At 44.6% G+C, this 17,607-nt stretch overlaps 1 protein-coding gene across 1 annotated transcript in view; it reads right to left on the bottom strand.

Moving 5' to 3' along the window:
- Window positions 1-328: 328 nt before the first annotated feature.
- ANKRD24 (ankyrin repeat domain 24) overlaps window positions 329-17,607 on the bottom strand; it is an 86,042-nt gene continuing 68,763 nt past the window's right edge. Inside the window, exons 13-20 of the mRNA XM_085636994.1 lie at window positions 15,462-15,506; window positions 15,146-15,235; window positions 11,858-11,915; window positions 11,170-11,291; window positions 7,226-8,761; window positions 6,893-7,069; window positions 5,237-5,302; window positions 329-3,969 (exon numbers count right to left, since the gene is read on the bottom strand). Of these exons, the coding sequence (XP_085493120.1) occupies window positions 3,892-3,969; window positions 5,237-5,302; window positions 6,893-7,069; window positions 7,226-8,761; window positions 11,170-11,291; window positions 11,858-11,915; window positions 15,146-15,235; window positions 15,462-15,506 (2,172 nt within the window). The 3' untranslated portion in view covers window positions 329-3,891. The remainder of the gene's footprint in view (window positions 3,970-5,236; window positions 5,303-6,892; window positions 7,070-7,225; window positions 8,762-11,169; window positions 11,292-11,857; window positions 11,916-15,145; window positions 15,236-15,461; window positions 15,507-17,607) is intronic.

Raw genomic sequence — 17,607 nt, forward strand, 5'->3', positions numbered from 1 at the left:
AGATTTGGCCCTGATGAAGCCAGAAATGTCAGCAACACATAATATTATGAAACATTGATTATACTAAAAATCACAATTTATCTGTGGATTTGCGCATCAAGATTTTCTTTATGATTTTTAGTTTGAGAATACAGTGTCTCTCTAGAGACAGCCCTTAGAAGTCACTCAAATTCCCCTTTTCTGAAATACCATTTGACAATATATTAAAAAATGTGTTAAATCAATAGTAATGCTGTCAAGTAAACGAAATCTTAAAAGCCAATTTCCTTCTATGTCAACATTCTTTATATCAAAAGATCAACACAATAATATCACATCTCCTCTAGGTACGCACAAACAATATTTAATATGAAATATCAAAAAGGCACACAGTGATAGGACAATTCATGACAATTTAAACACGTGAAAATAAAATAATTTGTTAATTTGGTCTTTATTCCATCTTGTTGGATAAATCTGCTGTTGATCCAAATCTTCGCTGCTGGATTGCCAAGACATCCACATTGCATATGGTTTAGTCCGTCAAAGATGGCTTCAAGGTTCAGAATCCAGGCTTTCCAATGTTTGGATCATAACAATTTTCACCTGGGTTCAAGTGGCGCGGGCCCGTCGGGTGACCAATCTGCAGTGTCATGGTTATTACATTTGAAATACAGACCTGAACTCTTGGATTCTTTCCTTACAGAAGTTTCTCTTGAGGAATTTTCAAGTAGCACCCTCTTTGACAAAACCCCTGTCTTTTCCCCGAAAAGCTTACGGCCAGTTTGAACCATCAGAGTATCTCACCTCTATCCGGCTCCATTACATGATGCATTTGAGGAGAGAAAGAGCAGAAAGTAAGGGTCAAGGTGACCCCCAAAATGCTAATCTCGTTGCAGACAGAGCACACACAATAGTGTATTTTATTTCTGCCTCTATATTGTGGCTGGGCCTTCTTCTAGTTGAAATTTGGCTAGTTATACATTTCCGTTTCTTCAAGGCAAATTTGTACTTTTTAGTCCCTCTAACTCAAGGTCACTCATACCTACATCCCGCCACCTTAAGCAATGCACTTCTTCCTCTTGGTCCATCTCTCCCCACATTGTTTCTTGTTGATCACATGAGGCCCTACTTAAACCCCTCCAGCATCACTCCCATATGACCCAACCCAACTGTTATCTCCACCTCAAACCTTCCCGGTCACATCATTTCATCAGGTCTACCATGACTGGATGTGAGCATCTTTTGTTTGCCTATCACTTCAGCTTGACTTTAGAAGAGCGAGCCCCCCTTTTCTCTTCTCTGACTCACAAAACCATGCAATCCCTACACATCTCTTTGCAGTTTCTCCTGTTCACCCCCCCACCACTTCTTTGCCCTGGCTTTCTGAACCCGTCAAGTACCTACTAATCTTGTTGATCACCCAACTCCCCACACCTCACTCCTCCCTTCATCCACCTGCCTCGACTACCATTCATACCTCCTCTCTGTTCCTAAATTAAGTTTTTCTTTGTTCTGTCTTAAAACCGATGGATAATCTATTAAAAAATCATTACCAAGTACAGGATAATCTCAGCCTGAGCGTCTCTACATTAGTGGGACTGCCTTGAGGAAGATACAGTCTTTATTCATGAAGCAGCCCTGCATGGATATGACCCCCTTCCAAAACCGGAAGAACAAAAGAGGGAGCGGCCACGTTATCACCCACAAGTCCACACTCAGTGCTGACATTCCCTGCAACATCATCTCTAAATGGTGGAGAAGTGTGGCTCATTGGTTAGAGTGGCAGACCTTGATGCAGAGCTCTGGTCCGGGACCAGGGTTCAATTCCCGCCTCAGCGGGGTCTCGGGCTAAATAATTCCTCGGACCTGATATTCTCGCCTCAGTGCCTATTCTAATCATGGGTCCCACGCTGCAACTCTGGGCAATAGCTTGCTTCACCTTGGGGGTTCCCAGGAGTGGACACTTCACTGGGAAAGCCAGGAAGGGTTCCTACAGCGGTATGAGTACAGCGCCGAGATGCCTCAGTGGTGAGTCGTGCGCTATACAAGTACCAAGTTTACAAGTTTTTTACAATGTCAATCCCTTCTTCAAAGGATCTATTTCTTCCTCAATCACGATCTCTTTCTTACTAAATTACTGACCCCCATTTCTAATCCTGAATTCACTTACTCTTTCCGTGACTAAGGACTTGATTTCAATCTTGCCAATGGGTTGCTCTGTCGCAACGGTGCCGGATATCCTGTCTGCTGAAATATAAATCCCATTATATCCTAAGAAATTTATTTTCGGAAGATGGGATATCCATCACCATTGTGACGGAGTGACCCACCCGCCAAGATCCCTATGTGTCCGTAGTTCTTGACCACCCCTCACTGATCATACTTGGCAATTTCTATGCCAGGTTCGACTTCCCTGACTGTGGTGTTACAAGATCTATTCTTGTCTCTCTAGAACCCTTTATCTCATCAACGCTTCTCTGGAGCAGTGCACATCATCGGATCTAACCCAAATGCCACCTTACTTAGCCGTTCTCCCTTCACACTCCCTCAGACTTACCCCAACACCCTACATTTTACCATCCTGATACATACAAGAAAACATACAGAAAGCAATAATCCCACTGGCAGCCTGACTGACGCTTAAAGGCGCTCTGAGTTCCTCCAGTCTAGAAGAACTCTCGAATACGTTGCAGCAGCCCTGCAAGCATTTGTCTCAGTGGATCACATAGTGTCAAATTTCTCCTATAGGATCTCAGGTACCGTCAACTTCTTGATATTGCTCGAATACCTGTGGAACTGAATGCACAGTTGAGGTCAGAAATAGTTTAGAAAAGAAATCTACACACTGCAATTGAAGAATTAGACCCAAAAACATAATCTGTTGCAGATAAACTATTGGACAAACTGTAATCCACACTAAATTGAACATCAATCTTGAATGCGAAAAAAAAGTATTACCTGTCTGACTCCCCTGCTCTGGGGGTTTGTTCTGAGAAAGACAAGGACATACCCAGTTGGCTGCACCAACATGGCAGCCTGCTAGGGATTCATTTTGCCAAAAGTGCAGCCGCCTCGCTGGCAAGTGCACTTATGGCAAAATTGAGCCCAGTAAGCAGGAGGGAATCTTTAAGCCTGGTAGATAGTTCTCTACCAGGTGGTTGGAAGCCTGGTAACCTGGTTGTATCACTGTCCAACTCTTGATGGGGCTGAGTTTGCCTAAGTTCATTTTAACCAGGTCTCCTGGGCTTGGCAAACAGTTATCCGAAATGGGAAAAGGTCCCTTGCAGCGTTTCAGTACTCCGCTTCCAGCTTTTCAGTTCAATCCGTGCTTCCCTGGAGAAGTCTGTGCTGCATGACATTGAGAAATCAAACACCCTAAACACTGCCAATAGCCAACAACTGTATGTTGTCATGGTGATGTTCACTGATGGCCGTTCCCACCCTAAGATGTTCATAGGTTGCCTCAGGAGCATTAACACGTAGGCGAGTTCTTGCTCACACTACCAGATGCCGCAGCTGGAGCGAGACAAAGAGCTACCCCACGAGTGAGGGCACACCTTGGTTTAGTGTCCCCACGCATATTTCGAACAAGGGTTGTACAACTCTTGTCTACATAATACACAATGTTGATCCTGGATGCAGAACATCTCCCACATGTATGTATACTGAGAAGAGTGTGTCTCTGCATATACCACTACATAGATGATGCAGACATGAGGCCTCCAGACACACAGAGCTTCATCTGTGCCATTCAAGCCCCTCCACCCCATCGAAGGCCATGTGAAGACCCCCTGCCGTATCCAGGTTGGAGCATCAGGTCTTCTGGATCTTCGTAGGAGCCGTCTCCGGAAGGATGGAAGATCTCAGCTTCGCTCAGAGAGATCCAAGCCGTGGGGCGGTAAAGGGCACTCACCGCCTGTTGTCCTGAAGCCGGCGCATCTTCAAGATCTGCATCAACACATTCTGTGCATCTTCATCCATGTGTCCCTGTGGGAATGCAGACCACGGTCAACGCAAACTGGGGGCAGGGAAGTGTTAGCTCAACCGCATGGCTGCGTATAGACATGCACATGTGGACAAACATAAGCAGACACAGGAACTCATGCACAACATCTTCATATTCTGTTTGCCCCGGTCATTCTTCTTCATGCCAGGAGTACTCAGGAGTGTCTCTGGGGTGAGCTTTATCAATACAACACATTCTGATAAAAGCACAAAGACAGGCACAGTAGCACAGTCACCTGTGCATAGAAACACAATTATACAACATAGACTACTTGAGGCAGACACACGTTCCTGACCGACATGTGCTCATTAGGTACAAAGCATAACTTCTAGGAAGACAAACACAAATGCGTATACACAAAACCCACAATCAGAGACATATAATGTATGATGCATTTATCTTTAGAAAATAAAAACAGGATGTGTGGACGCATATATTCCATGGGCACGCAACAGTCTCATGCTCACACACAATCAATATCTAGGCTGGACTATGCCAGTTCCCTTTACCTGGGGGCTAATAAGGCTAAAATCCTATTTATGCAAAGGGCTCAAAATGCGGCTGCTAGAACCCTACTTGGCCTTCCAAGAACTTGCTCTACGACCAATACCATCCGCAAGCTACATTGGCTGCCGGTGGCGAAACGCATTGAGTTCAAGGCTCTCTGCATTGCCCATAAAATCTTGAATCTTTTTTCCCCAGATATCCTGGCGAACCTGCTCTCACCCTACATACCTTCTCGCCAGTTACATTCCATGGGCCAGCATTTGGCGGTTGTCCCTCGGGTGAGGAGGGAGCGAGCAGGAGGATGCTCGTTCTGCGTCCTAGCGGCAAGACTCTGGAACTTCCTCCAGGTGCACATCCGCAGCATCACCAACTACACGGTATTTCGCAAAGCCATTAAGACTCATCTTTTTCCCATACTATAGGTTCTGCTCCTCTCAGTATCCCCCCCCACTACTGCTACAGTTAGCGATGGGACACCCCTTTGCTGGGGCAGCTATGCGCTCTGTAAAACCTGTAACATAACATAACATAACAGTGTCATGCTCACATACAATCAATAGACCTTATAACATATATCCGATAGACGTTGAACCCTTGCTCATGCACAGAGCCACAAAACACCACCTCATACAGAAAAGGTAACTCAAAAATCAGTTCAGACCAGTCAGACTGACCCATTCCTTTCTACTGGTAACCTTTTACCTGAAGAGGGACATTTGATCAAAGAGAACAGAGACTGACCTGAATGGCGCTCAGTAGGTAGGTCCGGTACAATGCAATGCGCGATCGATGTTGCCTTTCTGTGTCCTACAAAAATCAAGCAATTTATTATTAACCAGTCAGAGTCCTGAGAAGTATCAACTAATCCCTCAACAGGACAGAACTGACCAATCACTAAGTAGGATGTCACTGATTCCTTTATGAACAGATCAATATAGACCAATGGGGGCCAATGATGATTGCAAATGATGTACAGGGCATTTGTCTCCTATCAAAATGCAGCTTATTACAGTCACTCTGGGATCAGACGTTGACAATGGGCTGATGGATGGGGTCTATTTATCAAAGTATTTTAAAATGTTAGGCTTGTATGATGTTGCAAATATATACAATGGAGACAACAGTTTTCAACAAATGTTATGCCCATACAAAATGGCCCTGCATGGGTGTTGCCACCAAAGCATTGCATGTCTTGGCAGCAGGAAATGATCTCAAAATGGTTCCACCAAGGCAACTTTAAAGTATTAGCATTAAATCAAACTTATTGAGGCCTCAAGTACCCAGAGCTGTCCAGCCAGGTATCTCAGGACTTACATCCCTGTGTTGTCCATGCAAATGTTGGGTGATGGAGAGTGAAAGGTAAATACTCAGGGCTCAGGTACACAGAGAGGCTCACCAAGATGTGGGAAGATGAGGCAGATGAAAGCAACTCAGGACTCAAGTACTGATAAGGTTCAGATAGATGTGAAATAGTCTAGCGGTTCAAGGAGTTACTCAGGACACAGCTACTCAAAGAGGTCTACCGAGATGTGAGATGATAAGGCGATAGCAGTAACTCAGGATTCAACCCCTTTGCGAGGTTGATTCAGGTTCATGGTCAAGAAGGCGTCCAATTAAAAAAAGATGCAGGAATATGGCACCGACTGCTAAAACAACGACCAACAACATCTGATAGTAAAAACTCAGATATAGTCAATTGCTGTGTTGTGGGGTTTCAACTATGTGAGTGATGCATGAAAACATCTACCATGTGACATCGTAGCCCAACAGTCTCCAATTGGGGAGTTAAATATGTTACATTATCCTCTGTGTGCATTTTATCTTGCGAGGCCATTAAAACATTGTGAGTCAGACGACCCTTTATTGGAGTTCTAATTGTATTGTCTGTAGTGGGACCTTAAAAACATCAAAGACCCGAGAATGCCTGCAATGGGGCGAGGGATCAGCTTCTGTGCTTTGACTTGAGTAAAGATATCTCCGGCTAGAAAAAAATCTGTTAAATTTTCATGGTGGAGAAAATATCTCACTATTTAATAATTATAAGAATTCGACTTTATATATCATGTATTTGCAAAGGTCTCTACATATAATATTTCTGTATCTGACTATTATTTTTTCATTCTAATCTGGTGGTCATTCCATTGACATCTTAAGGGCGAATGGGTGAGTTCTCAATGTAATGATGTTGCAGCTAGGGCTACATCTTTCACTGTGATGATATTGCAAACTCTGTACTAGTCTTCCCTGACTAAATGTTGAGGACTATAGAATAGGGCCCTATTAAAAAGATTTTTATTCCAAGTTCTTCATCTGCATCCTCCTACAAAGGCTTCTGGCAAATTCAGTAGTCAATAATGCGATCTACACATCGCACACGCAGAAGTAGTCGCTACTTACTGTCAGTTGTTGCTGCATGACTTTCAGCTTGCTTTGCAGTGTCTCCAGCTCCTGCTGGGTTTGGTGCTGCTTCTGGTATTGGCCTGGTTTGGGGAGGGCCCCTCCCTGGCTGGAGAGCTGGGAAAGGCTGTTGAGGGCCTCCTTCAGCTTGAAGACTTCCTTGGATAACTCTGTGATCTGCAAGGAGTTTAAAGGAGAGGTGTGATTACAAGCTCAAGCGGTCAGACGAAGCAGTCGGAGGAATCTCATGTTTTGAAGGTCGAGGGTGGGAGAGGTAGAAGTGAAGGCAAGAAATGGTGAAACGGGGACCCGGATACCCAGAAATATCCTTACCTTTCGATCCTTTTCCTTGACCACATTGGCGGAGGCCTCAATATGACCGTGCAGCTCCTGGACTCTTTGTGACTCTGACTTGAGGGTTTCTAGCTGCTTCTGGACTGTGGCCAGCTGCGCCTCAGCAGATTGACGCTCGCTCTTCATGAACAGGGCCTCCCTCTGCACCTGGAATACCTCTGTGCAGGTCTTCTCGTGCTTGACCGTCAGGTCATTCAGCTTCAGGTTCAACGTATTGACCTCGGCTTCCAGGGTGCAGCGGATCTGCTCGTGCTCTAGCTCCGCCTCTGTCCTCTGACTGTTGGCTTCTAGCTGCTTCTGAAGCCGCTGCAAGTCCTGGTCCTTAGCTGCCAACTTCTGCTCCACCTCTTTCACCCTGGCTTTTGCCTCTTGAAGTGCGGCCTCCAGAGATTCCTTTGCCCGTACTTGCTCTGAAAGCTGAGTAACTTCCTGTTTGTATGTATCGGAGGTTCTTTGCAGCAAGCTCACTTCCTGCTTGGCCCGACTGTGCATTTCCTCAAGCTCGAGCAGCTTCTTGTTGGCCTCAGCCAGGGACCCTTTGAGTTTCTCCTCTGTCTCCTTGTGGACCTCCTTGGAAGCAGAGGAGGAGCTCAGCTGCTCCTTCAGATTGCCCACCTCCTCCTGAGCCTTCTCATAGTCAGCTTGTAGCTGCTCCAGCTGCTCTTTGACTATCACGTGTTGGACTCTAAGGTCATCCAGCTGTGTCTGAACCTCCTGAAACTCTTCTGGTCCAACTTGAGTTTCAGTTGAGCCTTCCGGAGATCCAGCAGCCTTTTCCTTGACTGATGTCTGCAGGTTTTTTAGCTCCTCCTTGGCCTTCCTGTACTTCTCAAGCAGTGAGGCCTTCTCTTTGGAGACCTCTTCCAAGGATTTGCTGAGAGAGACCCTCAACTTCTCCTGCTCTTCGAGAGAAAGACTCTCAACAGTACCCACTGCCTCTGATGTTGTCCTGCTCTCTAGTTCCTTTATTCTATCTTCTTTTTGTCTCAGATCCTCTACAGCCTTTTGCAAATCCCCTTTCACCTTCTCAATCTCAGCCTGGCTGCTCACCAAGCCCTCCTTCTCCTCCACAGAGAGAATACCCAGCTGTATCTGCTCTTGCAGCCGGTCAACCTCTGCCAAAGCATCTGCATATTTCACTTGGAGGTCAGTCAGGTTTCTGGTTAGTTCTTCCTCCTTTTCCACACTAATATCTGCTTTTTCTGTGACTGTTTCTGAAGCGGTGGTTTCCTTTCTGCCTTCCGCTGAATGTTCAGCCAATGACTGGGCATGGGCTTCTTCCAAAGCGCGTATCTTCTCTTCATAGTCAGCTTTGAGCTGCTCGTACGCTTCCGCGGGCACCAGCTTGCAGGACGCGTCCCCCTCACTCTCCAGTGTCTTGGTCGCAGCTTGCGCCTCGGCGTACTGCTCCTTCAGCCGGTCAAACTCGGTCTTGAGGGAGTCGTAGAGGATGATGGGAATAAAGTCAGCCGAGGAGTCCATATCGGTGTCATCCTTTTCATAACCCTCCAAAATCTGTTGAGATTAAAAGAAAGGGAAAATGTTCATGATGTCCTCTTCATAAGATTGCACAAGATGCACAAGATTTTTGAGAATACATCAGCATTTTTTATCTTCATTATTAACATGTAAATCCGTAAGAAGTTGATAAATATAAGTTGGGACAAATTTTCTTTTTGTGAATTAGGGACAGTGTTAGGAAAAGGAGGGGTAGGGGTTCAAAAATGACCTTTTGAGTAAAACATAGCAACAAAAACATGGTGACCCTCAGGTTAGATACAAATCCCTAGAGAAGATGCTAAAACCATTATGGTGCACATGTTGGATGGAGGGAGATGTGGACAGAGGTGGCTCAAGGTGTACATTTCATGAAGATGTCTTGGATTAGAGTTCATGACTTTATTGAGACTTTTACATCCAGATTGCATCGCGGTAGGAATTCTCTAATCCATTGATACTCAAAGTATGGCCCAGGGGCTGCATGTGGCCCCCTGAGCTTCACACGTTGCCCCCTGGTCCACAGCAGCAGTGAGCAGCTGTTTACGCAACTCAGCATTAACATTAAAAATGCTTAATAAAGAGGCAAACATTTATTAAAAGGTTAAGCGAAGTTAAAGAAAGGAAGTAACTAGAGTGTCTTGCACCACTTAATGTTAGGAACACATCAATTTTTAAAGATATCGTGCAACAAACCTGTAAAAATATGACAGTATCTTTGAAATGCAAAAAGTGTATTTCATTAACATGCAGAACAGTTGCTCCTTAGTACTTGAGATTATATCAGTTCACTGAGAAGCATAGTTTTAAAAGTGATAGTTTTCAAACATGATTTTAGAAACACATTTCCCCCCACATCCTGACAACAATGCCAATAGTTAACTAAGAGGCAAGTCAGGTGTTATGTGAACTCTTTGGGTGGCCTGGGTTCCTATTCTACATGGACACTTCGATAGTTTATTAAATTAAACACAGGAGAAGGTTTTGTACAGCACACATCCTTAAGTCATGTATTTCAAGGTTCTCTTATATGTGATAGTGAAGGAAAAGGAGGGGAAGTGAAATAAATAAATTGCCTAGGATCATACAATTTAGGAAAGGGGGGGAAGACGTGATTAATCCCAGGTTTTCTGGTTTCACATTGTGCAGATCAGCCACTAGATATATATGCTCTGCTGCCCCTATACCCACCATACCACCAACACCACCTCCCCCAAGCAAACACCACTTCACCCATCCCTCCCCCTACCACCACCCTGCTGTCATCAATGTGGCCCTCGCTCACATCACAAACCATACGTTTTGGTCCCTGGGGAAATGTTTGCGCATACACATGCTCTAATCCATATATGAATCTATGAAACACTTTAGTAGAGCATGTTACCAGTATTGGGGCATCCATAGGATAAAAGCTTCACCCTTCTTTTAGAAATATACATTTATTGTGGCGAGGTGTGGTGCAGGGAGTGGAGAGGTGCGGTGCAGAGGCCAGGGCAGCTGACCGGAGCACAGGACTCACGGTTTGATCCCGGCTCCGGCGGCAGATCAGCTCAGCACCATGTGACTCTTGGCAATAGCTCACTTAATTTGCATGACGGCCCCCAGCGCCTTGAGACCCATAAGGGTGAGTAGTTTGAGCTTTACAAATAACGGTTTATTATTGTTGTTGTTCGATGTGTATATTAACTTTAGTTTGAAGGTAAAATGGCTCAAACATGGCTCAACTGAGGCAACATTTGTCATGGTTCTGTCCTTAACATTTGATGCTGGGCAGAAGAAGTGTGTGCTTGATGGGTGACTAGCGGGAAGCCTGAAGGTTCTGAAAGGCAGAGCTGGTTCCCTCGTTTGTCTCTTGCAGGTCCACCGATGAAAAAGAGGCAGCTGGCTGTGTTTGTGTTCTGGCGAGTGTCCACTAGATAGGCGGGTTCTGCTACTGCAATGTTTAAGGAAGGTTGGTGACAGTGATACAAGCCAGACATGAGGTTGATGAGGGCTGTAAGCCTGAAACCGGTCCCAGGATGCTTGATTCTTGTCCAGGGAAAACATGGCTTGGCAGTTCGGGCTGGACTGTTCCCATGGGGCACAGGGTCAAGATTGATTTGCATATGACTATGTCTGAACTGGGGTGGCGTGGTGAGCAAAATAACAATGGATTAAACCCAGATCTGTGACTGGGGGTGAATGTTTGACAATGTTCAACATTCCATCCATCATCTTTTTTCATCTTTTTGTGTTGTGTTTTTTTTGTGTTGCAATGTGACTGAGTACATACCTGCTCTGGTGGCCACTTGTAGGCACCCACATGCCTACAATTTCAGTGATGTCCAGTTGGGCCAATGCACCTCTGCTTTTAGCCTCTGAACGAGGGATAGCCATGAGCTGGTCAAAATCTGTGGATGGCCTGTATCACCTCAAGTGGGCCTTACCTGAATCTTTTCCTGCAGATCTTTATTTTCAGCTGTGAGGGTCTCCACCTCACTCTGGAGCACCCCCAGCAGCTCTTCAGAGGACCCCGACAGCGTCTTCTTTGACAGCAGCATCTCTGCCCCTGAAATCAGGAAAGTTGAGGTGAAGTCTCAACAGCAGTCATGAGGCCATCACCAAGAACTCCCTCTAGTCTTTCACCCAGAAATAGAAAGATGCCCGCAACACTTGGATGCAATTGGAAGTCATTGGTACTATCAATCCCCCAGTTAACTCTACTCTCCCTTTCCCCTTAGAGAGGGATCTCAAATATCAGCGTAACAGAGACTCTTTGAAAGGGACGGTATCTTGAGGACCGGTCTGGATACTGATCCGTGCTTCGGAGACAATGGGCAACAATGGGACCGGAGACGTAGATGATGGGCGATGATAGAGGTGGAGATGCAGATGTTGGGGTTTTATAGCGAGATGGAAACGAGGATAGGGATGGAGATGTGGATGAAAATGAAGGTGGTGAGGATGAGGATACAGACGTACATGAGAAGGAAATGATGGAGGCGGGCATCGGGATGCACGGAGTTTCAGATGGGGGATGACTGGAAAAAATTAGGAGGGGCAAGGGATAGAAATGGAGCGAACACCTCATACACAAAACACACTTTAGGAACATAATGATATACAGGAACCCACCAGGGAAATCCAGCAGCTCATCCTCAATGCCAGCATCTGCAGAATTTTGGTTTTCATTCTAGAGAGTGAAACAGAAAGGATTGACCTATTTAGGGTTCCTGACTTTTTTGTCTCCATTCGTTGCAGACTGGTTCACATACAGGTCTAATTTATGCGGCCCAGACCCTCACAAACGGATCCTCCGCTTCTCTGGTTTCCACCCAAGCCTCACAGGGTTCACATTTCCATGTGTCGTCTACATGGGAAGCATCCTAGCATCATACACTTTGTCACCAGAGTGGGACCATCAACTCAAGGGTCATTTGATGTCTGCTATTTATGCAGTCCCTGGGTGATCTACAATGTTTCCCTTGCATTATATTTTTCTAGGTATCTGTGTTGAATGATCAACATTATATTAGCTGAAAAATTATAACAAGAATGCCTGCGGTTCTTATTAGTTCCTTCTGTGATACCTCAAAGCAAGATTAAATTCACATAGACTACGCAGCCGATTAATACACTCAGAAATCAATTATTTTAAATATTAGGAAAATGTACATGAAGCTACCATATTGATTGGCTATAAACCCTCCCAAGGGTGACTAAATGTCATTGTACATTTCCAAATATTTTCCCCAAGTCTCACAAATGTTGATCTCAGACTTGATATGGGACATTTTTCTTGGATACTAAGGTTGTCATTTCCTGAACTAGTTTCTCAATGTGCAATTTCTCCCATTTCTGAATCATCACTAATTCGGATAAGTCTGGCGCAGACCTGACCTGGACATCTGTCTGTTCCCCCAATACCGGCACCCCATATAAGCCGCTTCCTCTTCGCCAATGGATACTACCCTTTTTCGGATGTTGGTGTCCAATCCATGGTTTACAGTCGCAATTGTTACTGCAATCTATTGATAGTTGGCATTGCAATTCCGATGGGGGTGACCTTTGCATGCCCCCTCCTTCTTCTGAACTGAAATGAGTTGCGCCACATTGCGCCTTTGCGACACACTGCGAATTGTCTATGATTTTGCTCATTGTGGCTTTTCAATGCGAAACCTCTTAGTACATCAGGCCTATGTCAACTTAGCTGGTTTGGGGAAAGGTCAGGGGGTGCGGTGAGTAGAACAGGAAGGTATGTTGTGTCCGGCATAGACGATGAACTGATGCGAACAGTTCAAGTGAGCAACTTTTCTGCTTGTTTCCAGGTATGTGCCCTACTCTAGGTACAGACCAATGGAGTGATTTGTAGAGGATCACACAAGTAATTGTCAGGTGTAAGAGCCAGGATTATAACCTAAGTCTTCGTGTGCCAAGCCACTAGAAAACTGATCAGTAGAAGGAGTGATAGTCGTCAACCTGCTGGAATTTCTATTGGCTCCTGCCGCAAGAGATGTGCAGGAAATCGGAGTCTATTCAAATCCAACTTTCTCACCTAGGTAGATTCCATCAAATCTTAGTGACATGGGGGGAGTTTTCTTCCTCTCCTCCTGATACAGACGTTGCTGTAAATTTACTTAGGGAATTTTCAGGCAAATGCATCAAGCTATGATTTTGCGAGTCCTTAATTACGAATATTAAGAATTCGCAATTAAGGACTCGCAAATTCCTATGCATGTAGGAATCGCTATAATAATAGCGATTCCTAAACATTCCTTAATTTTGACTTGCAAATTGCGAGTCGCAAATAAGGAATGGCTTCCCATTCATTCCTATGGTCCTACAGGCCCATAGGAATGAATGGGAAATTGCAAGCGCAATTTGCGAGTACCAATAGGTACTCGCAAATTGCGCATGCAATTTCAAGGGTGCAAGGGTGTCAAAAGGACACCCTGTTGCACCCCTGAAATTGATCCGTGCACATATGTTGCGCACACACATGTCCCAAAGACGTGTGTGTGTGACCTACAACTTTGAAAAATGCACTTTAGTGCATTTTTCAAAGTTTTCGCTATTTACCATGTGGTATGATTCCACGTTAAATGGCGGGCCCAAATAGCGAAATTGCTATTTTTAAAGACAGCTTGCATCGCATTTAAGGAATCGCAATTTGCGATTCCTTACATGCAATCGCAATTTAAGAAATCGCAAAAATGTGCGATTTCTTACATTGCGAGTGGAAAGTTGTTTCATGCATCGCAAAAGCTATTTTTGCGATCCCAAACGGCCGATTTTTGCGAATCGCACCGTTTGCGATCGCAAAAAGCTTTGATGCATGTGTCTGTTTGTCTGGAGAGGTTTTCCACTGAAAAGCTCAGTATTAATGAGTTTTGTGTATTTAGAAAGACTGGAACACTTGTGCAATTTATCAATTAAGCAGCAACTCATTTAACATGTAACAATGTGATTATGATAACAAAGGGCCTGTGAACCGTTGTAATTATAGATCGTTGGCAAAACAACTCAATTCTCTGTCCAAATGCCTATCTTTAAAAAAAAGTTGAACTCGCGATCTAGGGTTTTCGGTGGATATTCCATCTCTTGGTATAGGAGAAGTACACCATCATCTACACCTGCAGTGGAAGGTCTGCCATATTTAAAAATGGCTGCCTTGAAAGCATGAGCTGAAATGGCAAGATCCGACAGTGGAATGAACCATTATTTAATTAATTACCGCACCCCTACGCAAAATGGTTGAGTTTCCAAGGTTGATTGCAGGCATAGGAATATACATCAACTTTAGAGGACATTGCTGGTAGCTGTCTTTCAAATGCCCCTGTCATTCTGGGAGTTTTACCCTACTTGTAAAGGATACATGAATGCAAATTTCTGAAAGACCATCATGCACTTTCATGGTGTTTATGCCACCAAAAATGTTGTTGGACCAGTCACCCTTATCTGGGTGATAGTTCCATGATCACTTGAGGTAGTGGCAACCCCAGCTCATGACGGTCCTAATATTGGAGGAGAAGTCTCCGCCATTGAGTTCTACGCCTTTTGGTCCACTCATATTATGGCGGGCAGATGGGACATTGGTTGATTTTTGGCAGACGTCTCTATCTCACCTTCCCCTCAATCAACTCGAGGACCGCTGAGCCTTCAACCAGAGTTAAAAGTTATACTGCATTGGCTCAGTCTTGGAGGAAACAAGAATCTCATCCCTGGGCACCAACATCTTTCAGATAGATGAGCTAATCGGATGCACAAAGATGTTCCAAATGTACTCTTGAAGGTCTGCAAAGTCCCAAAAGTATGTCCACCTAAATTTAAATGGATGTGTGGATTCCTCCCAAATATTTCTGAACATTCTCCTGCCCTTTAGTTATGACCTCCCAGCGCGCAGACAGTCAAATTCAACTGTACCTTAAGATGGCTATGTAGTGCCTCCATCTCCTGTCTGAGTTGCTCTTTCTCTTGGTCTTTCTCTGCCAGCTGTTGTTGGAGTGCACATATCTGTAGGGTGAGGAGACGGAGGGACTCGTTATACAGGGTTCCACTTGAACAATTGCTTCCATGGTACAAGAATTCCTACCCTCGTCGCCGTACTCTGTAGTCATGCCGCACCGCATGAGCAAGAGGTGAAGCAACCACAGGAACTTCTCATTCACGGCAGCATGGATATGATGTTTCGAAATACTCCCACCCCAAGTACACCAGCTTGAGATAGGAAAGTATTTACCTGTTCTTCATAGGAGCGGGTGGTGCCCTCTTCTACATTAAGTCGCTGCGGAGGGGTAAGAGAAAGGTGACCATTTATGACTGGGATGATCAACTGTAAATCAAACATATCACAACAAAACCAAACTTGACAAACAAGAGCACAAAACTATCAATGACTTAAGAGACTTCTATACAACCCACGCAAATTAAGTGTTAGGAGTGATATGTATGATTCTTGTGTTCATCAACCCTACATGACACATGTCCAGAAGTAGTCACACAGACCCTCCAGTATCCTTCATTCTAGGCGCAAACACAAATAATTGTCTTTGTTTCCATCCAAGTATATGTGGTCTGTGTGTTCACCTTCGGACACCTTTTGTTTGCCTTTTCACATCCAATATTTTTAATTCAAGTGCGGCAGAACTCAATTCCTCATAAGTCTCAGTTTTTTTAGTAGATGTTGAGATTCTTTGTTCTCTGCCCTCGGCTTGCTTAGGGCACTGATTTCAATCACGGCCCTTTTCGTGGCCTGTTCAAATTTCATGTACTTGTGTTATATTATGTTAAGCAGATTTGCACGGCGCACTATTTACCCAGTAGGGTATCCTGTGCTACGCAGGTGTGACTCTAGACACACCTAGGACCTATTGGGACTACTCAAAAACCCAGTTCTTCATTTTCTTGTGAAATTCAAGAAGTGAGAAGGAGGTTCTTATGTGTAGGGGGCTGGTCATTCCACGCTTTAGGTGCCATGTGGGAGAAGGCTCGACCACCGGATCTGGTTTTCCATACGCGTGGGATCTGTGCAAGTAGGAGTCCTGACAAGTGGAGGTGTCTGGAATGTTTGTGAAAGCAAATACAAAGGTTGAGATACGCTGGGCCAGTGTTTGTCCTGTCTTCAAAATGTGGGCGAGGAGTTTTCATTGTGCTAGTTTGTGAATGGGGAGCCAGTGGAGCGCCTTCAAGTGTTGTGTGATGTGAGTGTGGGGTGGGGTGGGTTGGGCTTGGGAGGTAGAGAGTAATTCTGGCCATTGAGTTATGTGATGCGGTGCAGTGTAGGTGGTCAGTCCCAGTGCCCAAGCCTTTCATCGTGTGTTCCTCTGCCTCCATGATTCCGGCCACTAGGAATTGATATTACCAAATCTACAATCTTTCCTGAGGACGCGCAAGAACTCCCTGTCTCTGTGAGGTATACGCTGAGTGGTGGACAACGCAGAGCAAAATGGTTCATTTTCATTTACAGATATTTTCTAGGGGTCTGCTAAATTGTGTATTTATTCTGGGAAAGTTTTCAGAATTCCTTAAAATTGATCTAAGTGATAATTTCCCTCTTTTTCTTATCTACATTTCCAGATGCTTCATGATTAGTGACTCTGCTGTTGCGCTATAATCTAGGGTCTGGATGACAGATTTTATTATTGTTTATTAGATCTATGCTGGTTGGGATCTGTGCCGTTCTGTATGGTCTGGATCCTGGATGGTGATTGCTCCATGCTCTATGATCTCTACCTTGGATGGTGACTACTCTCCTCTCTATGATCAGTATCCTAGATAGTGTTTGTGCCACTCTCTATTATCTGTATCGTAGATGGTGATTAATCTGCACTCTATGATCTCTATCTTGGATGGTGATTGCTCTCCTCTCTATGATCAGTGTCCTATATGGTGTTTGCTCCACTCTCTATGATCTATACCATAGATGGAATTAGTCTGCACTCAATGATCACTATCTTGGATGGGGATTGCTCTCCTCTCTATGATCAATGTCCCTGCTCTATGATCTGTATCATACATGATGATTAGTTCCTTCTCTATGATCTCTATGGTGTGTTAGATGTTGATTGCTCTTCTCTCTATGATCAGTATCATAATTAGTGTTTTCTACACTCTCTATGATCTATACCATAGATGGAGATTAGTCCGCACTCTATGATATCTATCCTGGGCGGAGATTGCTCTCTTCTCTATGATCAGTGTCCTAGATGGCTATCAGTCCCCACTCTATGATCTGTATCATACATGATGATTAGTTCCTTCTCTATGATCTCTATGATGTGTTGGATGGTGATTGCTCTCCTCTCTATGATCAATGTTCTAGATGGTGTTTGCTCCACTCTCTATGATCTATACCATAGATTGTTATTAGTTTGCACGCTATGATC

This window comes from Triturus cristatus, chromosome 12, assembly GCF_964204655.1.
Source record: "Triturus cristatus chromosome 12, aTriCri1.1, whole genome shotgun sequence".
Classification (NCBI taxonomy): domain Eukaryota; kingdom Metazoa; phylum Chordata; class Amphibia; order Caudata; family Salamandridae; genus Triturus; species Triturus cristatus.